At 40.1% G+C, this 27,154-nt stretch overlaps 3 protein-coding genes across 8 annotated transcripts in view; 2 read left to right on the top strand and 1 right to left on the bottom strand.

Moving 5' to 3' along the window:
• Nucleotides 1-9,765, top strand: part of GAS7 (growth arrest specific 7) — a 120,829-nt gene extending 111,064 nt beyond the window's left edge. For all 6 annotated transcript variants that reach the window (XM_085240173.1, XM_085240166.1, XM_085240165.1 and 3 more), the window contains one exon: nt 250-9,765. In XM_085240173.1, coding sequence (XP_085096299.1) covers nt 250-492 — 243 coding nt within the window. In that variant the 3' untranslated portion in view covers nt 493-9,765. The remainder of the gene's footprint in view (nt 1-249) is intronic.
• GLP2R (glucagon like peptide 2 receptor) overlaps nt 6,467-27,154 on the bottom strand; it is a 33,973-nt gene continuing 13,285 nt past the window's right edge. The window contains exons 5-13 of the mRNA XM_010721176.4: nt 25,426-25,532; nt 25,054-25,210; nt 23,301-23,460; nt 20,466-20,526; nt 17,717-17,786; nt 16,294-16,382; nt 15,105-15,243; nt 8,903-8,944; nt 6,467-6,805 (exon numbers count right to left, since the gene is read on the bottom strand). Coding sequence (XP_010719478.3) covers nt 6,467-6,805; nt 8,903-8,944; nt 15,105-15,243; nt 16,294-16,382; nt 17,717-17,786; nt 20,466-20,526; nt 23,301-23,460; nt 25,054-25,210; nt 25,426-25,532 — 1,164 coding nt within the window. The remainder of the gene's footprint in view (nt 6,806-8,902; nt 8,945-15,104; nt 15,244-16,293; nt 16,383-17,716; nt 17,787-20,465; nt 20,527-23,300; nt 23,461-25,053; nt 25,211-25,425; nt 25,533-27,154) is intronic.
• The window catches only part of GSG1L2 (GSG1 like 2), a 51,962-nt gene continuing 34,721 nt past the window's right edge, over nt 9,914-27,154 (top strand). The window contains exons 1-3 of the mRNA XM_085240174.1: nt 9,914-10,959; nt 14,421-14,583; nt 25,537-25,583. Of these exons, the coding sequence (XP_085096300.1) occupies nt 14,495-14,583; nt 25,537-25,583 (136 nt within the window). The 5' untranslated portion in view covers nt 9,914-10,959; nt 14,421-14,494. The remainder of the gene's footprint in view (nt 10,960-14,420; nt 14,584-25,536; nt 25,584-27,154) is intronic.

The raw sequence follows: 27,154 nt of genomic DNA, 5'->3' as shown, positions 1-27,154 counted from the left end.
GGAAACTGCTGCTAGGTGTTTATTTTTAAATTGGAGGTGATATGCCCAGCATAGATTTCCCACAGATAGTTCCCTACAAGCAGCTTGCTACCGGAGGGGAGCCCTGGGAATACCCGGGGAACCCTTCAACTCTCCCTCACAATTCAGGACCATTTCTGCCTCTAAAATTGCAGGTTTTGATTTTTGGAATGCGTCTTTCTGTCCTTTACACTGGATGTCAGTGTGTCTTTTTGCCTTACTGTATTTCAGACTGAGGAAGCTGCAGCTGTGCTGAGATCACCAGCTCTGTTGTCAGGACTGGTGATGGAGCATGTGCAGACACAGAGCTGGAAACACAACAAGCCACACGTGTCAACTGCCTGCTCGTTAATATCTGGCGTTGTCATATTGACTCATCCTCGCTCTGCCAAAATTTATAGTCTTGCTGTGTATCCTGACTTGGAATGGAAAAAGGAGATGTTTCTAACAGCATCCTTTTCTGTACGACCTTGATGTGTGGTATGATCAGCAGAGGGCAACACCACACTGTCAGCTGCATTGCATACTGTATTTCCAGTACTGCGGCTCAGCCTTAATCTCCAAATCCTTTGTTTTTTTTTTCATGCAGAGGTACATCAGTTAAAGTCTTCCAGGGTAGAGCAATGGTGGATCAACACGAGTATTTTCTGAAAGGCTAGGCCATAGCTTGCAGCTTGGGAGAAGGGATAACCAGTTTTTGTATCACTGAGAGCTACAGTCTTGGAAACACCAACACACTCAACACCTTTGCCTGCTGGGTGGAGGACAAAAGCCATTCAACATGGTTGGGTTGGAAGGGATCTCAGAGCCCCCAGACTGCCCCTACCATGGGCTAGTTGCCTCTCCAGCTCAGGCTGCCCAGGGCCCATCCAGGGCACCTCCAGGGATGGGGCACCTACAGCTCTCTGGGCAGCAGTGCCAGGGCCTCACCGCCCTCTGAGTAAAGATTTTCCTCCACACATCCAACCTGAATCTCCCCTCTTCTAGTTTAAAACTTGTCCTATCACTGTCAGACTGTATAAAAAGTCAATCTCCCAGAATTCACCTGTTTTCATCCACCTGTTGGTCACTGGATAAGCGCAAGAGGAGACAACTCTGTTCTGCAGAGCTTACAATGGACAGAGAAACAAGTCAGGTTGCAGGCAGGCAGAGATGCCCACTGTGATTTGCAGTGCTCGTGGAGGAATTCATAGAAGATCATAGAGCAGGAGCAGTCATAACTAATGCTGGAAGTCAAATGAAGTACAGAAAACTTCCTCTGAACACAAAATAGGCTGAAGGTGTTAGTGAGGCTTTACTGACACATGCCGTTAATAAGGCCCTTAAAAGCAAAACGTGCAAAATTAATGTAACTGTTTTAACACAGCTCTAGTATTCTTTCCAGGTTTGCTATACAGGTGCCAACTACCATCGCTCTTGCATGGTTTCCTTAAATACTATTGCAAATTCTGAACTAAAGGTCAAGACACAATGGCCCTGAGAGGGCTGTTTGTAGGCCTTACACTGAATCTGACCATACACTAATGAAATTTTGGGATTCAGGCTCTTCCATCTGGAGTCAAACCATAAACATACTAATGTCACATTTCTTACTCAAAGAATCTTTCTTGTCTAAATTACTGTCTCAGCCCTTATACAAATAAAAGAAAAAATTACAAGCATGCACTTGTGAAGTATTTATTATAGAGACAAACAGTTCAGATTCGCTGGTTACACTGCATGCTCTGTTTATGTTCTTTTTTTCCCTTTGGGTCCCTGAAAGTAGATGAGAACTTCTAGCTCCAATTTAATTTGACTTCCTGTTTTATAAAGCTGACAAGCGGACACCCAGTCTCCCGCAGCTACAGCATAAATTATAGTCATCGTATTTACAGACCTATGATTTTTTGTAGACTTAGAAAATGCTTTAAGTGTCATTTGCTTCTGCTCGCTGGAAGAGACGAGAATGCTTTTTCTGAATCAGCTGCTTACATATATTTAAGCTAACCTCTGCAATGTGGTTGCAGTCATCCTCTGCTCACAGGTTCAGGCTTCAGGAACTGTTTTTACTGCCCCTACACTTTCTGGCAAACATATATGAAGGGGGAAATATTGCTGGATTGTAAAGTATTTAAGGTGAAAGTAAATAAAAATTTGTACCATGCCAAAACTATACAGCCCAGTATCTTGGCTTGGACAATGACCAGAAAGTACTGGTTTCTCAGAGAAGGGTGTGAGATGAAAGCTTTATACTGAAATGCATTTTGATTCTTTCTCTTCCAAATGTTTTCTCCCGTGAGTTCATTTCTGAATTCATATAAACTTCCCATGGCATTTTGAAGAAAACAGCTGCAAAGCACAGTGATGTTGCCTGCTCTCCAAGTTAGTTTGTTGTCATAATGCTGGTATGGAGAAGACTGTTATTTGCCTTTTGGGGTCCCACAGTCTGAAACGGCTCACTGCCGTATTCCTCCCTGCCTGCCCCAATCATTTGCTTTTCAAAGTATTTTTCATCCAGTGGCATCTTCCCATCCAGCCTTCTCTTCTCTTCCTTGAATTCCAGTTATTCCCCAAATTACTTCAGCTGCCACCTCTCCCTCTCCACTCCTGCACCCTTACCCTCTGAACACTGCTTTGTTATCACACATCTGCTGTTCTTGAAGAATTCAATCACATAAATCCCTTCCACATTTCACTCTTCATTTCCAGCACTTCAGTCTTATCTGCTGCTTTTCTTGCTCTCACTCTAGCCCTACCAGGGCCATATCCCCACCCCCACCTTGTGCAAAGCTGCAGGAGCAGTCTCAGTATGCTCTCCTGGATGCCCTGACTGCAGGGGATTTCCACATTTAATATATCCCGAAGTCCCCCTTAGCACATTCAAGAAGAGTAACAAGGGATTAAAAAGCCAAGAGCACTCCAGAGCTGCAGGGAGAACCTCTCAGCTGCTGTCTGGCAGATGAGTGGTGCTGCAAGGCAGCAACAAAAGCTGCTAAGGGTGAGAGCCCTCTAAACCATCCCCCTAGCAAGATCCATACAAGTTTTGCTGGAGTGGCCGTGTGGTGCAGAGCAGCTGCCTGCCAGTGTGACAATTCAGGATGCCAAGGTCAGCTGTTGGGAACCCTCCAGGGTAGTTCTGTAGGTGCTGAGCCCTACGAAGCACAGCAGCTCTGTGACCCTGCTGGTGCGGGTGACGGGAGGTTGGATAGGAGTGGAAGATAGTGTTTTATAAACTTCATACATGGAGGCTGACATCTGGCACATGACTTCTTGGGTTGTAAAAGAGTGGGAGGTAGAAAGCAACGTCTCCTGCTGTGCAAATCTCAAAGCAATTACAGTGCAATTTATTGTGTTGATCAAGAAGAAAATTAAGGCAGTTACTCCTTGTGACCTCATCTATTGTGAAGCTTTGAATGATACTCAAATGTGTGAAAATGAGGGAAAACTTTTTAGGCTGCAAATGAGACTGCAATCCCAAAGCACTCTACAGAGAGACCTAAGAACCAGCCCTGAAGCACAGAGGAGAGGAAGAAGCATCTGGATGTGAGAAGTGAAAGGGAAGAAAGAAGCCAGAATCACTCTTGCAGCCTGTTTCATCTCTGCCACTGATACGGTCCATGTGGTGCCCGTGGTTAGGGCCTGATGAAGTTGGATTGCAGAATCCCTGCAAGTCATGTCTCGTCTTTGGCAATAATAAGGTTCTCCAGGCAGGGAAGGAATCTTGCTGTGAGGAATGGAACATTGTAAAATCAGGAGTTTAAAAGGGTTGTTGTGTAGACAGAAATCTCAGTCAGCCCCAGAGAGACTCAGCTATGCAAAAGGAAGAGGGCACTCCTGGAGGGATGGTGAGAAGCCCAAGACCGTTGCTGTTGTCTGCAGATTCTGCTGAGCATAAAATCAGTGTTGTTTTCCAGAGAAATAAAGAAAACCGAATGGGGTAAAACAGAATTTTAGAATCACAGAATGCCTTGGGTTGAAGGGACCACAAGGATCATCAAGTTCCATCCCCCCTGCTGCAGGCAAGGTCACCAACCTCCAGATCTGGTAGTAGACCAGGCTGCCCAGGGCCCATCCAACCTGGGCTTGAACACTTCCAGGGACAGAACATCCACAGCCTTTCTGGGCAGCCTGTTCCAGCACCTCACTACTTTATCTGTGAAGAACTTCCCATTGACATCCAACCTAAACCTTCCCTTCTTGAGCTTAATACCATTTCCCCTTGTCCTATCACTGCCTACCCTTGTAAAAAGTTGATTCCCCTCCTGTTATAATCCCCTTTTAAATGCTGAAATGAATTTATTTGTGATGGGAGAAAATAACCATTGAATGCGATGCACATGATACAAGAAGAAGCTGAGTTGACAGACATGGCCTGATGGTGTGGCAGCTCCCACTTAATTTCCTGAAGATAATTGCAATGACATGGCTTACAGCAGTTGCATCTCGCAGCTGTTCTGTGTGACTTTGGAACTGACTATGAATGTACTCCAACTTGCTTAGCACAGCATAGGATTTGTGAAGATTTGAAATGGAAACAGAAACACTCTATAGTAAAAAGGTACTTTACTGAGATACTATAAGTTTCTTACACTGTTCACATTTTTTATCACCTCTGTAAAATGCATTCTAAACTGCTGAAGGCTTTTTAATAGCATAAACAATATCTCTGGAAGAAGTAAATCTTTAAATTTGAGAAGACATCAGCAGATATGTAGTGCTGGGTGCCTGTAATTCATTGCATTAAAATGATATAAGCAAAACAGACATTTTATAAAAAAAGCCTTTAAAAAATGAGAATATATTTTCATATTTATCAAATATTTACTTTTTAATAATATGTTATCTACATACACTAAAGAGACTAAATTTTTAACTTTGATAAAACTGTAAAAGAAACACTTTTTTGAAAAGTACCAGAAATTTGATCAAATGTGTTCTTGATCTGGCACTCCTCAGTGAACTTATCTGACCTCTGCACAAAAGCAGTATATCACAGCAGGTAACATTGGTAAGTTTTATAATCTACACAAAGTGAATCTGCTCAAACAACGTAACGAAGATACAGGCCACTTCTCTCCAAAAAGTGCCATTTCTAAAGGTGTTAGCAGAGGTCTGGGGACAGAGCAGCACTGTGGGGAGAAGCAAGGGCAGGGAAGGCCAGCTGCAGTGTTGGCACCTGGTGGGGAGAAGGAAAAATGGGAGAACAGAGCCCACAGGCAGATCTAAACTTTGCTTAGGGGACATCTGCTGTGTTTTATTACATCTGCAAACATTCAAAGTGTCTGCCAGCAAAGTACAGGAGATAATCATAACAAATGCTATATAACTTGCTGCTGGCTCAGTGATTACAGTGTGTGTGCCTGGAGCATAGATTTATATTATAGATAAATATTATTTGCTAATCATTATTTTGCCTTTTTCTTTCTCCTTTCAGTATGCCACATGGCTTGTGTTGGCAAGTCTGCAGGCTGGCTCATCAGATAGATATTAACAAACTTGAATTCCTCAGGTCCCCAGGTACACTGTGTATGACAGTGAAAATTTCAACATGACTCTTTTTAAATACTAGTGGATAAATTTCACAATCATCTTTCGATGCAGACACAATCAGATATCCACTATCCATGCTGGGTACCTCGGGGAAGGTGGAAGCAGCACTGCCCACTGATCTGTTTTGTTATTTAGGTCAGTCATAACGCATATCTTCAGGACAGGTAGGGTAATTTAATGTGCAGATGTATCAGAATGTTTGTGGTTTGTGCCAAAAAATAGTGAAAACTAAAATACTTCTGTCAAAATTTTTCATTTGGTTATTTAAAAAAGAACAAATACTTTTTGATCTGTCAGTTCATATAGGCATTTCTAGCACTAGATCATAAGGGAAGAAGCTTAAGCATCCAAGCCAAAATTTGCTTCATCCCAACCATATTGTGTTGCTTAAATAAAATGCATTTGGGTTAACCTGGAGCTAGATGGTTTTTTTGTTTTGTTTTGTTGTTTTGTTTTGTTTGTTTGTTTGTTTGAGATGAGGGATTATTTCAATCTGCAGATAGAAAAATCTCTCGGTCTCTATTTATGAAACGCAACTATAAAAGAGAAAACCAAACAACAAACAACTTTGTTGTGTGAATAGGACATGTATGGATGAAGCTGATGGGGGGGAAAATGACCAGTCTGTTCATTTCCAGCATACATCCTGCTCCCCTGTGTACATCCCTTTCAGCATGTTATTATCTCTATTGGCCAACCCAAAGGATTTTTTGATGCACCTGTTCCTCCCCAGCCACACGGGTTAGGAACGTTCAAATTTTTCACAGGCAGTTGAGGTGATACAGCTGAGGCTGTAAGAAGTAGGACTGCTTTCTCTCTGCATTGCACATCACAGAGATCTGTGCAGCCTGGAGATGAAAGAAGATGATCTTTTGAAATACTGTGGCTGTTGGAAGGTGCTGTCCTGGTGGACTTCTTTCTAGATCTCACTTTCTTCAAAGACCACCTCCTCAGTTGTCTCTCCAGTGGTCACTTCTCCTTCACTGCTGTCTGACACACTTGCCCGCAGACGAGATGGAAGTGCACGGTCTTGCTCTGTGCATGGAACTGCCCTCTGCTTTGCCAGCAACTGCTGTAGCTTCACGCCCCAGGGCTCATTCACCTCCAGGCACAAGTGGTTGCTGCTGAGGTGCTGTTTTTTCTCTTTCTGTGAACATTTCCTGAGGTATTTGATGTTTTGCCCAAGAAAGCAGAGTTTACGACCAAAGGGTTCTGCCAGCAAGAAGCGGGACCACTGCTTGTGGAGTTCTGCTTTTACCTGAGGGGAGGAGAAAACAGGTGATGTCTTATGCCAGCCCAGCAGTGCACTCATCCAAACACTGGCAATTAAAGGAGAGGGACTGCAGAAGTGCTGAGTGTCTTGTCCCTTTGGAATCACCTTGCAGCTATGATGGTCCTTGTAGTGCAGAAATGGGCTTGTTTGCTAAGGGAGCCTTCAGGCTCCCACCCTCTTCACTCAAACTCAGGGAAGTTTTTCCAGTGCCTGAATCCCTCTCTGTAATTTGATGTATTGTGACCCTGATTGTGTGAGGGGAGAGCTCAAGTGCCTTCCATGTTTACAGCCTGATGAAGTGAAGAGGAGGAAAACCCCAAGGGCTGTGGAAATGAGGACTGTGTGGCTTTTCCAGAGTGTTATGCTTGGAGATCGGGTTTGTTTTGCTGTTTTTTTTTTAATTTGGCAGCCTGCCTTAAATCCCCAACACTCAATGTCCTGTTTTTCCCTGCCCCGACCCCAGCTCAGCTCTGCAGATGGAAATCAGGCCTCAGAGCCCATGCAGAGGAGCAGCCCCCACTTCAACCGTCAGAATGTTTGGCAACTGCTGATGAGTGTTGCTAGTAGTTCTGTGCCCTTCATAAATGTTGGACAAGTTCTCCTATGCTGCAGACGAGCACCAGGTCTTTGACAGTAATTTGGAAGTTGTTCCAGGTTTCTTGGTTAAATATTAGGAGTGCATGCCCTACATTTTCGATACAGCTCATATCATTTTTTTGCCTTTAAAAAGATGTTCAGAGTCGTGTACAAGTGTCAGTATACCACAGTATACACAGTACAAGTGCAGTGTATACCACATCAGCTGCACCCAGGCTGACTATAAGGGAGGTATAAACAGAAAGCTTCAACTTAGAAAATATTTAAAATTGTGACATGAATTCCTAAGCCTACACAAGCCTCATTTCCGGAGGCGGCCTGTAATGGGCTGGTGTGGCCATGCCAAGACTGCATGCAGCTGTGGCTGCGATGAAGGCCTCCAGTAAACTGGGCTGCAGATAAGGAGATTAAGTGGCTATACTCCTTTACTCAATGTGAACACTGTATCTGATATTGGGCCCCTCAGTGTAACAAATATGGTGATAAGCTTGGACTTTTCAGTAGGGAACAGTGTTGGAGCATTTGCACTTTGAGGAGAGGCTGCATGAGTAGGACTTGTTCATTCTGCAGAGGAGGAAGGCTTCAGTGGAGTTCTGAATGTAGCCTCTGAGGAGATTGTGGGGGATTTGGAGCTAGGTACTCTACTGAGGTGTTTTTTGATGCGGGAGATAGTTGTCATGAATTGAAATAGGAGATGTTCTACCTGGAGCTATGGAAAAGATAGTTCCTGCTGATAGCAGGGAAGCACTAGAGCAGAGGACAGGAGAGGTGGCAGAACCTCTGCACTTTATGGTTTTCAAAGCCCTGCTAGACAAAGCCATGACCTACCTTCTCTGAATTCCATCTCCACAATGCACTGAACAAGAGATTGGACTGGGATTCTCCCGAGGTCCCTTGTGATTTGTTCTGTGATTTCTCTACTGGCACCTCCTTGCACAACAACCATTAATGATCTGTCTCAGTTCTGGCATGGCGCAAACAAAACCCTCAAACTGACCCTTGAGGCTTAGTGGAAAACAACCTCCAGTCAAGAACTACCTTCACCTCAAATTCAGAGATATTCTTTGCAGTGCACACATGAAACTGATTTTTCAGCTTGTTGCTTTTTACCATGTAAGCATGCCAGATTTTGCAGCTTTACCTAGACTGTAGGGTTTAGCCTGGCCAAGGATATAATCTGGGATTTCATCTGTGTAAAGGAGTGGGGTTCAGGGGGTTGACCATAAGCATTCAGTGATATTTCATGTTGTAGGGTATCTATACCTCCATAGTGCCATATATTAACACAAGCTTAACTGAAAATACTTTGCATTTGAATCCATTTGAATATGAGAAGTCTTGCTTTCTTTATACAAAACAATTACATAAGCTTTAAAAGATGTAAGTATGCTCTCCAATAACCAGACCTAGTCAGTGTTTTCATCCTTCTTGGTGTCAATAATATGTTTAATTAATTAACCAAAAACTTATATCGCCATCTCTTACCTCTCCATTTGCAAAGCAATATAAAACTGCTACAAAAAAACCCTGTAGGAGACAAACAGTAAGAAGGAAAAGTTAGTTATCTGAAGGTTTAGTGTAGAGATGGCACTACAAACATGCAGTGCTATCTAATTTTCAGAATGCAAACTAGTTATCCATCTTAATTTATCACTGTTATCAAGTACTCATCAATTTATTTTTGTGTGATGCCTTAGCAAATGTAGGGCACATTTGTAAGTGTTTTGATGCAGATGCTGAAGAATGGAGGCTCTGCAACCCTATCTGTTCTTACGTTTAATCTGTATTTTACTACCACATAGTTCTTTTTTTCAGACTATCACTGTTATAGTGCAGTTCCTGTTCCTAGACATGGTAAAACAAACTGAAATGCATGTCAGAACTCAATATTAAATATGTAATAAAATTGATATCATTCTTTTTCGCATTCATACTTTTTCTTTCCCCCTCCCAGAAATATTTCTGTTTTTCTCAGATTTACAATGAAATTCACAGCAGCTTTAATATTTTTATGATGTCTACCATTGACTAATAGCAGTTTGAACCTACAAGGAATTTTCTAACAATCCTGAAGAAGTTAGAGCCAGTAATTCCCTAAGCATGTGTTCAGTAAGTATGAAGAAAACCCCCTCTCTGTCATGCCAGGTGTGTAAGGGCAGGAGAAAAACCAATTGCAAGTGCTTTTTGTGAATATTTTAATTCTATCATCTTTCATGCTTCACCTGGATAGTGGTTACAAGATCTATGTGCTTCTGACATATCCTTTGTCAGTGTAACTTTCAAATGATTCTCTGCATCTGAATTATCTCACAGTATTATGAAAAAATAAATCTGAATATTGTTCCACAGAGAGAGTTTATGTTGATTAAATACAAGTTGGCTTTAAAAAGCAGATTTTATGCAGAACTACATATGAAAAAAGAGCTTTTTTTGCAGAACTTCTTCATCTGAAGATTGTTCTCTCATTGGACACAAATGCCATGTGTCTCTAATCTCTTACACCATGGAAACTCACTAGCAGAAATAGGGACTGTATTTGGTGCTGCTAAGAGACATGGCAAGTAGTCGCCTGAACAGGAGAAGGCTTTGTGAGTACTGGTGGCATCTCTGTGTTGAATGGAGGTTTATCAACCCCCATGTGAATTAAAGCACAGAATGATGCACAGAAACACTGTAAAATGACATCAGAAGGTGGTTATTTGTATTTGCTGTTCATTTTATATCCTGATTTCTGTATTGCTTTTGTTGTGCTTTTTGAAAATGTTTAAGTTAAAGACTCCAGGGAAGATCCAGAGGTGGCTCTTTAACAAAACAGCTTAACTGAGTTTTAAAACTACTGAGGAGATTTACAGACTAAACAAATGTAATTGGGTACAGTTTATATGTTTTTTCACTAATCCCTTAGCAAATAATGCTGTGGCTAAAAATGACAATCTACAATAAACATCACCCAAGATTTCTGGGTATTCTGAAAAGAAGTTTTGCTTCTAAAGCTTGTCATACAGCAGAGCACGTGCACCTTCCTCTAAATAGAACGAAGTTTGTGCTTTTTGGCAGGGTTGAGTAAGCTGTCCTCTATATCATGCTTCCTTGTCCAATAAAAAATTCATTTAAAATGATTATGTTGCTTAAAATAACACTAGTCCCTGCAACCTCTCCAAGTAAGGATATGTCTAACATACACTTCAACACCATATCAAACAGTCCTCTTAGGGGGATGGTTCCACATGAATTCCCTTCTTCCTGCCTGGACATTTTTCTGCTCAAGTGGAAATTTTTCATTAGAGGCTCAAATTGCACTGTCAAAGCACTGATTCATACACCAGGGCACTGGAGCATACATACAGATTGAAAATTAAGATTACAATAAATTCTAGGAACTGTGCTTTGATGCCTTCATATTTCAGGCTACCAAAGGCAGCAAAAGGACTGAGTTAGTGAGCAAGAAGGACTTCTGGCCTGAAGAATTCCCGGGCACCTCATTAAAGACTGAAGACCTGGACGCTGATGTGTTGTATCACTGAGATTATTAAGGCTGAAAGGTAAGGCAGGGCAAGAGTGTTGAATAAATCATGCAATGGTTGTAAGGTTGTAAGCCCCCCTGACCCTCCTGCCATGGGCTGGCTGCCCCCAGCTCAGGCTAGCAGCAGTGCTGTGGCCTCTCTGCCTCTAGGTAAAGAATTTCCTCCTCATATCTAACCTACATCTCCCTTCTTTTAGTTTAAAACCATTCCTCCTTGTCCTATCACTATCAGACTATGTAAAAAGTCTCTCTCCTTCCTGTTTATCAGCTTCCCTGAAGTTCTGGAATTCCACAGTGAGGTCTCCATGGAGCCTTCTCCATGCTGAGCACCCCGGTTCCTCAAACTACCTGGAAAGGTAGTTAAATTGGAGTGCTACATGTAAAAAATCAATACTCAGCAACTTTGTATAACATGGATTGATGCATACAGCAGCGCAGTGACTGATATGTCCATTCCTTAGCCTTTCTAAACTGCGGAATAAAGTTACCATAAACACGAGTGCAGTTGTGCGTAAGTGATGGTGAGAGTGGTGAGATTCACTATTCATTTTCAGTAATGGCTAGCTGTGGAATTTGGACTATTTAGCATTAACCTCTATAATGAAGCATGCTTTCTTTACACCTTCAAGTTTGCTGCCCAGGATATAAGTGTGCAGAGCTACCAGCACTATACTTATGCCTTCACTGCTTTAAGTTGGTGCATATTTACTCACTACTAAGGCGGAAAACTGGAAGGGAGTCAAGTGCATAAACATCTTTAAAACACTCCATTGATTGTATAGGTGAGAAATATTTTTTGCCTGCAGATGCTGCCTATCTATCTGTTCCACCCATGTATGTACACTGACAATCTTCTCTTTGCTCTGTAAGTTTTTTCACAAGTTTTGTACCTTACAAGTTTACATCTAGGAGGCCATATTGTCACTTTGCAGTTATTATGAACATATTCATCCTTTATGGAAATGGAGCCAAACTTTGGATGAGGACTGATAATATTTTTTCAGTAGAAAAGTTTGATGCACAGACATTTCAAGAGGGGTATCACAGGAATGAACCACATTTTCATTCATCTGAATAATTTTTGGTATATTGTGAATTGCCTAGTTCTCTCAGGAGACAGCAGCAAAGGTCTTTCTTTACTTGGGAAAGTTTGAGCATGTAACCAGAGAGTGGTGGTCTGGATGGAATCAATGACAAGTGGTGTCCCTCCGGTGTATTGGTTGATATCTTCATCAACGACATCAACAGAGGGATTGAGTGTACCCTCAGACAGTTCATGGATGACATCAAGCTGTGTGGTGCAGTCAACACGCCTGAGGGATGGGATGCTATCCACAAGAGACCCAGACAGGCTGAGCAGTGGGCCCAGGAGAACCTCAGGAGGTTTGACAAATATGAGCGCAACGTGTTGCACCTGGGTTGTGGCAATGTCCACTACCAGAACAATCTGGGGGACAAAAGGATGGAGCACAGCCCTGCCAAAAAGGACCTGGGGGTATTGATGGATGGCAAGCTAGACATGAGCCAGTCATGTGCCTGGGCTGCATCCAAAGCAGCATGACCAGTTGGGAGGGGAGGGGATCCTCCCCCTCTGCTCTGTGCTGGTGTGACTTCATCTGGAGAACTGTGTCCAGATGTGGAGTCCTGAGTACAGAAGAGATGTCGAACTGTTAGAGCACGTCTAGAGGAGGACCACAAAAATGATCTCAGGGATAGAGCACCTCCCCTGTAAGGACAGGCTGAGAGCGCTGGGGCTGTGCAGCCTGGAGAAGAGAAGGCTCCAGGGAGAATCATAGAATCATAGAATGGCTTGGGTTGGAAGGGACATCAAGGATCATGAAGCTCCAACCCCTGTGCCACAGGCAGACACCAACCTCCATATCTAATACTAGACCAGGCTGCCCAAGGCCCCATCCAACCTGGCCTTGAATACCACCAGGGATAGGACAAGAGAGACCTGAGAGTGGCCTGTATCTAAAGGGGGGTCATAAGAAAGAAGGAGACATACTCTTGAGGAGGATCTTTTGTGATGGGACAAGGGGAAAATAGTTTCAAACTAAAAGAGAGATTTAGATTGAATATAAGGAAAAAATTTTTTATGATAAAGAGGTGAGTCACTAGCAAAGGTTGCACAGAGAGGTGGCTGCCCCATTCCTGGAGACTTCCAAGGTCAGGCTGGATGGCACTCTGAGCAATCTGACCTAGCTATAGATCACAGAATTACAGTATGTTAGGAATTGGAAGGGACCATGCAAGAGCATCTGGTGCAATCCCCCTGCTGGAGCAGAAGCACCAGGTCACAGAGGAAGCTGTCCAGGCAGTTTTGAATGTCTCCAGAGAAGGAAACCCCACAGCCTCTCTGGGCAGCCTGTTCCAATGCTCTGTTACCCTCACCGTGAAGAGCTTTTTTTCTCATTTTTATGTAGAACCTCCTGTGTTCCAGCTTGCACCCACTGCCCCTTGTCCTATCATTGGATGTCACTGAGAAGAGCCTGGCTCCATCCTCATGACACTCACCCTTTACATAGTTAGAAACATTGAGATCACCTCTCTGTCTCCTCCAAGCTAAGGAGACTCAAAGATCCAAGCTAAAGATGTCCCTGTTCATTGCAGGGGAACTGGACTAGATGACCTCAAAGGGTCCCATCCAACCTAAACAATTCTATGATTCTAGGATGGCTAAGGCAAGTGCTGAGATTTTCTAAATATTGATTCTTTAATAGCTTTTTTTTTTCTTTCTTTCTTTTTAAGTTTCTAGTTATGTTCGTGAATGTTATCAGCACTCAGGGGCAAATACCAAAGCCTCAAAGTATCTCTTTCTCAGCTGGCTGCTTGTACCACTTAGGCATAGATTCTGATACTTTTTTATCCTCCTTCCTCTCAGCTCATTTTGCAGATTTGGTTGCTGTCTTAGACAACTGTGCTTGAACAGGAGAAAACAATTCTTTGCAAGCTTTCCTGGGGCACTTCCCCAGTGCTGACTCCACTTTCCAGACAAGTGCAGTGATCAGGGGTCTGGTGTGCCAAAGTGGACTTTTTTTACTGATACCTGTTCACTGAATTCACTGGAGATGAATCACAGAAACCCACTCTTTTTTAGTTTATACTTAAACTCCAAATTGTAGCTCTTAAAAAGGCATCATGGATGACATCTCTGATGCCTACATATGAAATGTGGTGTCCTAGAATACGTAAGTGCCTTGAAGTCTATATGTATGTTTTTGCTCAAATAAAATATCCAAACTCTCTGAGTTTTCCTGAAGGCATTTATGGAAGTGCCTCGATTACAGCTGCTGAGCAGCACATGGCTCATGACTCACGTGAGTCAGGGAATCTGACAAGGTTCATGTGCTACATTTGTCTTCAACATACTTGCCTAAGAACATCAGCCTGATAGTCATATTAAATTCTATCTCCCACCCCGATGCTTATCCTCACAGAAAATGCTTTAACTATACTGACTGTCATTTTACTCTTCAGGTCTGTATCTCTTCTCACCAAACTACTTCAGATGACATGTAGTCCAAGTTCAACTCCTTTTGGAAAAAGCCAAAATGGAAGGACCATCTCAGGTTTACTGTCCGTTGTATGGTCAAGTGTATGATTACTCAAAATGGAGTGAAACTGTTCCTTGTATCTCCAGGTATTGTGCCCATTTTCTCTTATTTTTCTTTTTTTTCTTTTCTTATTATGTGATATGACATAATCACTGTGGTGTATTTGACACATATGCTGAATATACAAAATTTGCTGAAAAACATGAATCCAGGTCCAACCTGCTTCTCCTTAATACAAAATCAAGAGGTCACTTTAAAATTGTAATAAAATTCTGCCCAGTGTTTTTTAAGAATTAATTTACATGAAACACTACTTAAAATAGGCTGGTTTTATTCTGCTTTCAGGTCAGAGATTTGTCACTTACTATCAGAGAACACAGGTTATACTCTGTCTGATAACATCAGACTCCTTTTTTTGGACTTTGGGGTCACCATGTTTTGAACACTCCATGTATTTTTTATCATCTCTACTGTATATTTAAAGACATTATAGGCCACAGTAAACTATTTTAAAAGGATGCTATATGCCTGTGGAATCTACAGATAAGCAACATATATAGGTGGTGGATATGTAACACCTAAAAAGAACTTGCAAAACAGTACTTACATGAAATGAACTCATTGTCAGCTGAATGAAAAGTCTTACGTGTCTTGGAAATCCTTCCACTTGTTCATCAGTGATGAAGGAAAATATAAACTCATGGATCCCCAGCAATGGAATCAGCACAAGTGTAGATCTTGCCAGTCTTAAAAAGAAAATATTTAACTATGGTATTTCTCAACATCCTTAGTGCAAAATTGAAAGTGGATCTACACGGAAATGATTCCATAAATGATTGCCCAGCTAACTAGGGTGGTCTCAGTTCGCTAGATATTGACAAATGTGATGTTCACCTGTAAGAAGGGAGGAAGGAGGGCTGGGGGATTAACACACCTGTCAGTGTGACATCTGTGCAGAGAAAGTCATGAAGCAGAACATCTTGGGTGAAATCACAAAGCATGTACAGGACAACCAAGTGATCAGACACAGTCAGCATGTGTTTATGAAAGTCAAGTCCTTCTTGACTAGCCTGATCTTCTATAATAAGATGGCCTGCTTAGTGCATGAGGGAAAAGCTGTAGATATTGTTTACTTGGACTTTTGCAAGCCATTTGATATTGTATCCCACACGCTTCTCCTGGAAGAACTGACTGCTCATAGTTTGAATGGATGGCTAGCCCAGCTGGATGGCTGGGCACAAAGGGTCACTTTGAATAGAGTTAAATGTGGTTGGCAACCAGTCACAAGTGGTGTTCCTCAGGGCTCAGTACTGTGGCCAATTTTATTGAACATTTTAATCAATGATCTTGATGGAGAGGGGCAAACTCAGTAAGTTTGCACGGTGCATGTGTCTGTGAAAAACAGGTAGGTGCTGGTGACCAAGGAAACTAGGAACATTTCATAGATCTTCTGAATATTTCTTCTTTTGAGGGCTCTTTGTCACAATCACAGAAAAAAGAAGTGACCCCAGTCAAGGCTATTTTATGTGCATTCTGGACACCCGAGAGAAGAATCCATACTGCATTTTAAACTCCTTGAGGAGTTTAACACACAGATAATGACCTATCTTTATCACTCAGATAAGATATTATTTGCGGAGCCTGTTTTCCCAGCTGGCTTCTGTATATCTTATTCTGAATATATTTTACATTGGCAGTGGTGGGTAGGTAAGTGTGTAATCTGCAAGGACATGATGGGAACATTCTGATGCTGTGAAAATAAAAAGGACTAGGGTTTCTTGTTATGTATTACATACCTGTATTTGTAGTCATGAAAGCTCATTTGCTGGGCTTTTAGTTTGGAAATCAACATCCTCAGAATTTTTAAGAAAATGCCAAAATTAACCTTGAAAGAAAATACATATTGATTATTTATTAGTTTAGATCCCCTCTGGATCTGAAGTTCTGGACTTTGTCGATCGTGATCCCTCCATTAGATTTGGGGCAGTTCTGCTCTATGATTCTTTGATGATTCTATGATACGATTCTTTCTTTTCTGGCTCTTCTCTCCACTGCCTTTTGAGAGACAGAGAGAGTTCTGTTGCCCATCAAATTTTTTACTTCTTGTTGACTGCTTATTAAGTGTGCCACTCTGCTTCACAGCTCAGTCCCAGCTACATCCCCTTTCTCTCTCATGTGCTTCTTTCCAGCTCAGTAGAAGCAAAACAGTCCACTGCTTCTTCTCTAAAGTCTTAATTGCTACATCTCTACTACAGCATGACAGAAAATTATACCCTTCTTTCCACATGCATCAGTTCCTCAGTATCACAGTCTGAGCAGTCCTAGCATAAGTAAAGTGGATTTCTTCTCTACAATATTTGCTAGACAAATTAGCAGGATGCTGATCAAATCATCTATTCTTCTAATCTTTTTTATGCCTTGTTGACTCTGTGGAAATGTAAGTTGTTCTGGGGACTTACCTAACTGTCACTCATCAGAATTCTGTGTTTGTAATCATATCCTCAGGAATTGTTCTGATCATGCTGTCTTCATTACCACCCAATTTCAGGTTTAAACTTTTTTTGAAAACATATCTTAGTCTTGTTATGCCTTACTACATTTTTTTACATTATTCTGGTGCTTGTTTAGATGAATGCTTTCTCCCTATGACCATCAATATTTTTTGTTGCTACTTCTTTGTATCCTTGTTATTGTACGACATACTCTATAGTTGCTCACCACATGGTAGTACTGTCCTAAGTAACCTGTTCACTGAATAACGAATGGTAAAAATACAAGAAGCAGGTACTAGTGGGTTTTGTGTTAGTTTGTGCAGAGCACTGCAGAAGTCACTGCATAGATACACAGCTGAGAGGCTGACACTGAAAATTTTCTTGCTTACAGATTTATAATGTGAAGCTGTGTGCACTGACAGCAAGTAAGAAATCTCATTTACAATCTTTTCTGCCTCATCTCCTCTAATACAACAATTGGATTACATTTATAGAAAGGATCACGATAGATAAAGTTGTGTATGCTATATAGGATTCTCTGAAAGTAATGCTTCCTATTTATTTCCATGGAAATTACAACAGATACAAAGAACACTGTAATGCTATTTGATTGAGTAAATTTGCAGCTATGGAACACTTTTTCATGCATGAGGGGCCAATGTGATAAAATAAGAGATGTTACTTTTGATGCAGCCATCATGCGAGGAACAGATAAAATAGTTCTTACTGCAATGGAAAACAACATCGGTCCTCGAATGATCCACCATATTCCCATGTGTTCATTTGTTCCCCAGCACCTGCAAGGTAATTTAAAAAAATATTATATTGTTTTCATGGAAATAAGTAAGAAAGCTTAAATAACGCATTTACATATTTCAAAGGAAACTTGACTAAGTTTAAACTTCTAGGTGGTATTCAAGAGAAATTGAATTAAACTGTGAAGAGTATAACAAACAACTGTACATTTTGTGAAGATCTTCCTACTAGAATTTTGAGAGACGTTTCCATAGGCTGCAAACATCAAAACTATCTGGTGAATTCTGCCTTTGGATCTACACTACGACTGCAAGTGGCACTGAAACTTCACAGTGGGACACATCTTACCCAAATTTAGTCATCTAAAACCATGAACTGGAAAAGAGTAAACCTGAATTGTAACTTCTGAACTAACTAAGAAGTATGCATACAGACTGTGAATGGAACAGAATAGTTCAGTTGGAAAGGACGTTCAGAGATCAAATCCAACTGCCTGATTGCTTCTGGGCTAAGCAAAAGTTAAAGTATCTTATTGAGTGCATTATCCAAATGCATCACAAACATTGATAGGCATGGGGCACAAACCACATCTCTCAGAAACCTGTTCTATTGCTCGACCATCATCACAGTTAAAGAAATTTTGCCAAATATCCAGTCTGAAATCCCCACCAACACAGTTAACAGGGAGCAGAGCCCAGCACCTCCCTCTGTTTCTCCTCCTCATGGAGTTGTGGATAACAATGAGGTCACCTCTTGGCCTCCTTCTCTCCAAAACAGACAATCTAAGTGTCCTCAGCTACTTTTCAGAGGACATGCCTTCCAGCTCTTTTACCTTTGTTGCCCTCCTCTTGATGCTTTCAAGAACCTTTATATCCTTTTATATTGTGAAGAGCAGAACTGTACACAATATGCAAGGTGAGACTACACTAACACTAAATATAATGGGAGAATTATCTCTGGCTGGCTAAAATGCGTTTAATGCACCCCCAAATGCAGTTTGTCCTTTTGGCTGCCAAGGCATACTGTTGGCATGATGCACATTGAGCCTGCTATCGACCAGCACCTCTAGGTCTCTTTCTGCAGGGTGTTCTCTGGACATTCATCTCCCAGTCCATAAATGTGTCTGGCATTATTCTGTCTCAGGCACAGAGCCTGGCACTTGCTTTTCTTGAATTTCGTGACATTGATGATCAACTTATGTAAATCTCTCTGCAAGGCTACTTGTCCCTCCGGAGGGCTAACAAATCCTCCCACTTTAGACTCATTAGCACACTTGCTGATGATGCACTGCACTCTTGCATTCAGATCACTGATAAAAATTGAGGTCTGGGGAGCTCTACTAGTGACTATCCACCATAGCCCCATTCAGTTCAACACTGTGACCTCTAGCATTATGCCAATTCATCACCTAGTGTTGTGTCTACCTGTTTATCTCACAGTTGGACAATTATTCTAGAAGGAAGCCATAAGGAACAGTATCAACAGCCTTACTAAAATCCAGAAAGATCATGTTCACTGCTTTCCCTGCATCCACCAAGCAGAATACTTTATCACAGAAGGAGATGAAACCACTAAGGTAATAGTTTCACTTAATGAATCCATGTGGACTATGCCTGATAATAGCTTTGTAGCTATAGCAGCTTAAGCTGCCTTTCACATCTCCCAGGATGATCTCCATAGCTTTTCCAGGAACTGAGGTTAGAATAATATGTCTATAGTTTCCTGGGTTTCACACGCACTTTTTGTAGATGAGTGTAGCACTGGCTATCTTCCTGTCAGCAGGAAAATGTCTCCTTTTCTCCTCTACACTTCTGATTTGTCCAGTGCACATATTCATTATCTGCTGCTTGATCTAGTGGTTGGCAACCCTGCCTACATCAGGGGGTAGAAATGGATGATCATTGACATCCCTCCCAACCCATAGCCATTTCATGATTCTGTGATTCTTTTTTTGCCAATTAGCTTGCTGTAAACCTGTGGGACAAGGGCTTGTCATTTAAGGCCTGTATAACCTCTAATTCTATGAGACTGTAATTCGGTTCCTGATGTTGTTGCCTAATAAGCATATGGTTATTCCAAACAAAACTCTTTAGGAACGACAAATAAGAAAAGAGAATAAAAGAAAATAAATCTGATATGAAAAACCAAGTCTATGTGACCCAAGTAGAAAATTGAAGACCAGAAAATTAGAAAATTGATGGCTACCAACGCAAGTTACCCTCAGCAATTAATTCACACAGAATACGTTCATTTAAGTTCAACTTTTTGTGAATATCAGATTTTGTCATTATCTACTGTAACTAATATTTTTTTCCAATCTGGCACTGGATGTTAATAAAACTCAAACCAAAGATGGTCTTCAGGGTAAGCACTGGTCTCCTTTTCTTGATAAGACACTCTCAGGGAAGATGTTTGTACAGGAAAATTGCCTCACATGTGTGAAAAATAGATACAATGGTTTTCATTTGAGAAACAGTAAATGTTCATTTTCCTTCTTGATTTGTATAATTGATATGTATAATTGAATCAATGAATTTTCCAGTAGTTAAATGTGAAAACAATAAAATGAACCTTTAAAATCTAGCAAGTCTTATTATGTGCTGTATAATCTTAATATAATCCAGTAGTCAATAGTTTTGTCAGTTATTGTCAAAAGCTTCTGGAAAAAAATAAGCAAACTGAAAACCAGTATTCTAAGATAGTTTAGCCTAGTAACCTACCCTGTGTTCTCCAGTTTTGATCTGCTTATTCCCCAGGGGGCGACAAACAGAATAGGAACAACTGTAAGAAAAAAAAGTTATTACAGCCAAGCTTGCAGAATGATTCATACAAAATAAAGACACACTACTATGGACCCTGGTGCAATATGATTTTCAGCATTCTACTTAGATGTTGTACAGAAATCAACCTCTTCCTGTTTCTCCCCATTTGCACCTCAAAGAAAATAAGAAATTCATTGTATAATTGAATATCACATTTTCAGTGTGCAAATCGTGTGCACATACATAAATACATAAACACTGCTGATCAGCCTAAATTTTCTAAGTCTCTGATGTAGATAAACTAAAAGAAATACGAATACTCCAGCAGAGGCCACCAAGGCTACTGGGACCTGTAGTGCATCACGTAGAAGAGACTAATAGAACTAAATGTCTTCAGCCTTAAGAAGAAAAGTTTAAGAGGAAGCCTAACTGCTGTCTTCAATACTAACGATAGCAGAAGCACATGGAGCAGGAGGTGCACAGCAAAAGAGTGGTAGAAAAGAAGAAAGAGCTGTAGCAGGCAAAGTTCATATCAGATATAAGGAAAATATTCTTCACAGTTAGAGCAGTCAAGCACTGAAATGCGCACACAAACAAGTAGTGGCATTTCCATTCCTTCAAATAATCAGAACTCTACTGGTTTTGAGCAAACTCATGTAAATTTGAAGCAGGTGCCGTTTTGAGGAAAGGGCTTAGGACATAGGAAAATTCAAACTTTCCAATGAAACACCAAAAGTGGTCATTTTCAGTGAAGTTTTGGTGTGGATTTTTTGTTTGTTTTTTGTTTATTTGTTTTGGGGGGTTGTTTGTTTGCTTGTTTGTTTGTTTTAAGAAGCAGAGGTTCTTTTTGGAAAACCGTTTTATTAAAAATAAATAAAACAGATTTCCATACAAAAATAAATTTGTCTGGACAGTGCTCACTATGTCTAGCAATGTGATGAGACCAGATGATCTCTACAGTTCTGTTCCTTCTTGTCTTCTTCTTTTAGTTCTAGGAAGAATGTAGATATTACCCACATAAATTTAACTTGGTTAGATAAAATGAGTCCCTCTCTCTACCAGATAGACTAACCTTAAGATATAATCTAGTTTAGCATTAGAGATCAATACATACTTTAAGGAGCAGTATATTTGTTTAGCAAAAGGAACTGATGTGTGTTAGTTCAGTAAAATTTCCCAGTTTATGCTGAAACCCTGTTTTGAATCTTGATTAAGGAATTGGTATTTTTCTATAGGAATGGTTCCTATTTCATAAATATATGTGTATTTATTTAATAAATACATTCATAAACACAGGAAACGTGGCCTTAACTGAAATTCACTTAATTCTAGAAATTATTCCAAAAGGATATTTGTTTCTTAGATGCTACACAATTCTTATTCAAAATAGCAAGAGATAGCACAAGTACCAAAAAGAAGTAAAAGGAACTTGTCTCAATTGCCTGTGATTATTACAGTCTTGTACAATTTTAGACATCTGGAACTGAATGATGTAAACTACTGTCAAATTGACAAGGAATTTATAACAACAGCCTTTATAACAATAAACAAAAATTTATTTTTAGCATTTTTAAATGTTTTTTTTTTCCATCCCAATTGTAATTATTATAATTTCGATCCTAGCTGACATTTTATTTGTTTTTCTTTGTTTGAGTCTAAACAGATTTTTAAGATTTACCTCTTTATCCTGGGTAGAGATTTTAGTACGCAATAAAGCAGAGAAAATATGGAATAATTTATTTTTAACTACATAGTCATCCACTACAGCTTAATCCTTTATAAATAATTTTCCTTACTACATTTTTTTTCTTTTTCTTGTTTTAAATATATATATACACGTATATATATACATTCATATATGCATATACAGATATATATGTATCCTACAGTACTGGATATGCAATTTTACATTTGAAAAAGTAAATTAAATGGTGTGAGTGAGCTAGTAAATCTGTACACTGATTAAAGCTTTATGATCAGCAGATATTCTTATGGCCATCCAGCCTATCATCCTCCTCAGGTCACTCCATCAGCTATGAATCAGTCCTGTACCAAACCTACACATTGTCTAAGATTATATTTTTAAATCTTCATAAAAAACTTTCTAAGACTTTCAAGTTGTATGGGTAGATTTTAGATCATTATTGGGAATTAGGAAATCTTGACTTTTCCTTTTGTTCAGGCTGTATACAGAATTATGGTAAGTGAGCAACAAACAAGACTGTCCAGTTATGCGCTACTCGTATGAAAAAAGAAAAAGAGAAAATAATTTACACAACATTGTTAAAATGCTTTTAACTGCATACATACTGCCTTTATGTTGTCTTTCTTCCATGAAAAATACCTGAAATACAGGATCTGAATCGTGTAGTGTTTTGAACAGTCCTCTAATTTAAAGCACACTTTAGAGCTTCAGGAAGTTTTGCTGAGCTCAGAAAGTGAATACATAAAAGCAAAGCGTTTAATGTGTAGATATCTTGACCACATAGATGCTCTAATTCAAATGAAGAAACTGAAGGTGCTGATAATGCTTTAATATTCTACACTGGTAGAGAATGTTACCTAATGTAGTAAATTTTCTTCTCATTCTATTAGGCTATTGTTTTCAGGTAAACCAAGATATTACCTCTATCTGCAACTCAAACTGAGCTGCAACTAACACATCACTTCTAGTATACTTCTATTGAGAAATGCTGGTTTCAGAACAAAAATAAAACCTTTTTTCCTCTTTTCATTACCAAATATTCACTAATGACTTGAAAAAATACCACCGAATCAAGAATAGGTACTCACCCCATCCTATCACTATATATGTCTGCAGCAGTCTTCTTTCTGAGAACACAGCAGTAATCAATAACGTATGCAGATAAATTCCTTCTACTAATAGCCAAAAATAATTTGCTCCAACAAAATAGTGCATGAAAAACTGAGCAGTTCTGCAAATGATTAAAATCTGTAGGAATGAAAGACCAGGAACCACTGTAATACACAAAAACTCTGACAAATCCTGATTTTTCCTTGTTACTTCAGCAATCATTTTAAAACCAGTATGTGGCTGTGATACGTATGTATTTCAGTCATATGTAATTCAAGATTCTAAGCTGCTGTTATTTTGGGAGATCTGGACTTCCTGGGAATAGAGGTAAACGTGTGATGCAGTTAGGTTGGATTTGTCTCTGCCTTTGGAGAAAAAAGGGGTAGAACCAGAGTTCAAAAAGCATTTGGTGAAATGTTGGAATATGAATTGATATTAGAATAGTGTGGAATCAAGAGCTGGATTTGATGATTTCCCATTGCAGAGAAGCTGGAATTAGATGATCTTTAAGAGTTCCTCCAACCCAAGCCATTCTATAGTTCTACGATTCTATGATCCTTGTGGATCCTTTCCAACACAGGATGCACTATGTTTCTGAAAACAACTCAGAGTTCATGCCAGGAGTTGATTCTTGGGAACAAGGGGAAGTACTGAGGAGTATTAATTTCATTGTTTACTAGAAGATAAGTATTCCTGGTATACAAGCAGATCAGCAGAACTATTCTGTCCTTGTGAGGCCCCACCTGGAGCACATGCCCAGGCCTGGGGCCCCCAGCAGAAGGATGCAGATCTGTTGGAGTTGGTCCAGACAATGGCCATGGAAATGCTCAGGGGGCTGGAGCACATCTCCTATGGAGAAAGGCCGAGGGAGTTCATCTTGTTCAGCCTGGAGAAGGGAAGGCTTCAAAGAGACCTTACTGAGGCTCTTCAGTATTTAAAGGGAGATTATAAACAGGAGAGAGACCCATTTTTACATGGTCTGATAGCGGCAGCGCAAGGGCAATGGTTTTAAATTGAAAGTGGAGAGATTTAGGTTAGCTACTAAGAGGAAATTCTTCACCCAGAAGTGATGAGGTCCTGGCACTGCTGCCCTGAGAGTTGTGGGTTCCCCATCCTTGGAGATGCCCAAAAACCATGGATGGGCCTGAGATGGGGGGAGAGCCAATCCACATGGCAGGGATGGGGCTGGGGAGGCTGTGAAGTCCCTTTCAATTCAACCATATGGGATTCTATGAAAATAACTCTGCAATGACTGTTGTGTTCAATACTGACTCTGAAAATTTGCACATTTTCCTAGTACTGAAAAGCCTTTGAACTGTTTTCCCCTTCATGTACTTTCACAGTAAATGCATTGTTTGGAAGCATAGTGTTAAATGCAGTATTTGTGTACATTGCATTTTGCTATGCATACCTAAAATGAATAAATGCAAGAGTTCTTATGTAAGCGCTGAATAACTGTATTGAATTCTTCCTAATGCTACAAGTGTGAAAAAACTGTTCTGCTTAAGTAGAAGTATCTAAACATAACTATAGATTTTTTTTTAGTATATTTGTTGTTTTTTTAATGAGTGCATTATAATTTATGAACCCAGTTTTTCCAGACTGCCTGAGATTTGAATCTCAACTAACAAACACCTTAAAACTTGGAGCTATATGGCAAACTTCTATATTGGTAACTGTTATGGCCACTGGGATTATACATTTACTATTAGCAACAAATTAAGAAGTTACCTCAGGACTGAGGTATAATATCCATCCAGTTTCATCATTTGGTCTTTTGGAGTAAATCCTGTGGAGTACACTGTCTTTAATAAGAATGGCTGTGGCACGCAAGATGAAAGATGCAAATAAATTCATATGGATGTAGTTTCTTGTGCAGTGAAGTTTTCTGTGGGGAAGAAAATGTATAAATCCTCTGGAGTATATTTAATTCAAAGAAAGCAACAACAAAAAATACCATTATAGTCATATTGTTGGCATCGATTGATTTTATACAGGAATTTCCTCCATAACTTACATCAGAAATAAGAAATCTAACTATGCAAAAACAGCAATGTGGATATTGTGTTTTATACTTAAAAATGCATGCAATTTCATACTAACCTGAGTAAAGAAAGTATAAGGAGAGCTAAGACAAGTGAGATGAGAGAAAAATAATATCCTATAGTGTACAGCAACTGTAGTGTGGTAAGTAATTTATGTTCTTCTTCCTAGGAAAAGAAAAAAAGAAAGAGGAGCTTTGCATATGTATATGCAGGCAGGTAAGTAGAAGCTTTTGAGTCCAATTTATTTGTGTTGCAGCATAGCCAGGGCAAATTTCTGATGTCTGTTCCCTGCATTTCCTCATGAAAACCTTGTGGGAGAGACCCTCGAGAACAGACTAAGTTTCTTCTCAGATTTGAAGGCATTCAAGATCCCATTTCCAGATTTCTCTTGCACAAATCCAATTTTGAGTCTTAATGACTATTAATCATTAAAACAATTACGTACATGAAATGGATCCTAATGCTTAATAACTGCAGAGTGAGCTCCACCCATACACTGAAATGCAATCACTGTTTGTGTGATCTGGGGAGACAAGACACACACTGGTCTTGCGAGTACAATTTTCAGAGTCAACTGTATCTATAGAGTGATTGAAATAGACTGCCTGCTTCTTAATACTACACAGGTGTTAAGGAGTTTTATTTGGGCTGGGGTTTGTCTGGCAACACCTTTGCTGTTAACTGTGTGAACTATTTACTCATACAGCCACAGATTATCACACTCTCCTCCTGCCAGTTAGTTGTCTTTAAATCAGTCTATGCTAATAAGCACTATCTGGATAGCAGAGTGAGCTGTGCCTGCTGGTGGAACCCTTGGAGAGGATGCCCAGAGGCACAGCAGGAGATTCCCAACGGATGTTCATTAGTCACTCAGCTCCATGAAAACATTCCAATAGGATGAATTATATTGGCTGTGACATTTATTCAAATCTGAAGCAAATGAAATGAAGTTGATTCATCAGATGTGGGTGGATACAAACTCTGGGTTAATCCTAACAGCTTGTGGCTTTTGACTAAATATAATTACATGGTATAAACACACATTTAGGCTTGTTTGGAAAGCTGGCTAAAGCTTTCAGAGAAACCTCTTGTTCTCTTGTTGTCACACCTGATGAATTAAAGTGGTAGTCTTCCACCCACAAGTTTACAATCCAGGATAGTCAACGGCCTGCAGAAAAACGAAGTACTCCAAGTTTATCACACTTGACTAAACTGTGAGGTTGGATAACCATATATTCACTGTATAAAGAGTTTATTAAGGTCTTGGTAATCCTGAAATAATCTTGCTTAATAAATAATACATGATCAATAAATTACTAATAAAAATAAAATCAATAAAGTAATAAACATTAATAGCATTTACCAAAGTAACAAAAGCTAAATTAACAAAGTGTTCAGTAGTAATACTGCTCACCAAACAGACTTCATTTTGAGATCAGCAAAGCTGAACAGTGTGGCAAAAGAACTTACAAGAAGCTGAAACCCGTTGTCACATGCTTTACTGTTATCTAAAACTGTTGCATTCATTGCCAGGCATTGCACAGCTGGGCAAAGTGGCAAGGCATCAGGATCCCTGGTTTCCAACTTGAACTGCTGTGCTAAAAGGCTCAGGAGGTCACGGGGGTTGGGAGTCTGGCTTTGGCCGATTTCCAGTCCTGTAAGCTATTTGCTAGACAAGTTGCAGGCTTTTTATTTCAATTTTATTAGGAGGGATTCAGCACATGTGAATGCTGGACTCTAAACAGAAAACAATTTGTCTAATCTAAAGCAAGAATCTCCTTCCTTAA

The sequence above is a fragment of the Meleagris gallopavo genome, chromosome 20 (assembly GCF_905368555.1).
Source record: "Meleagris gallopavo chromosome 20, MGAL_WU_HG_1.1, whole genome shotgun sequence".
Lineage (NCBI taxonomy): Eukaryota > Metazoa > Chordata > Aves > Galliformes > Phasianidae > Meleagris > Meleagris gallopavo.
The sequence above is the reverse complement of the archived record's forward strand: the minus strand, read 5'-3'. Positions and strand labels throughout refer to the sequence as shown.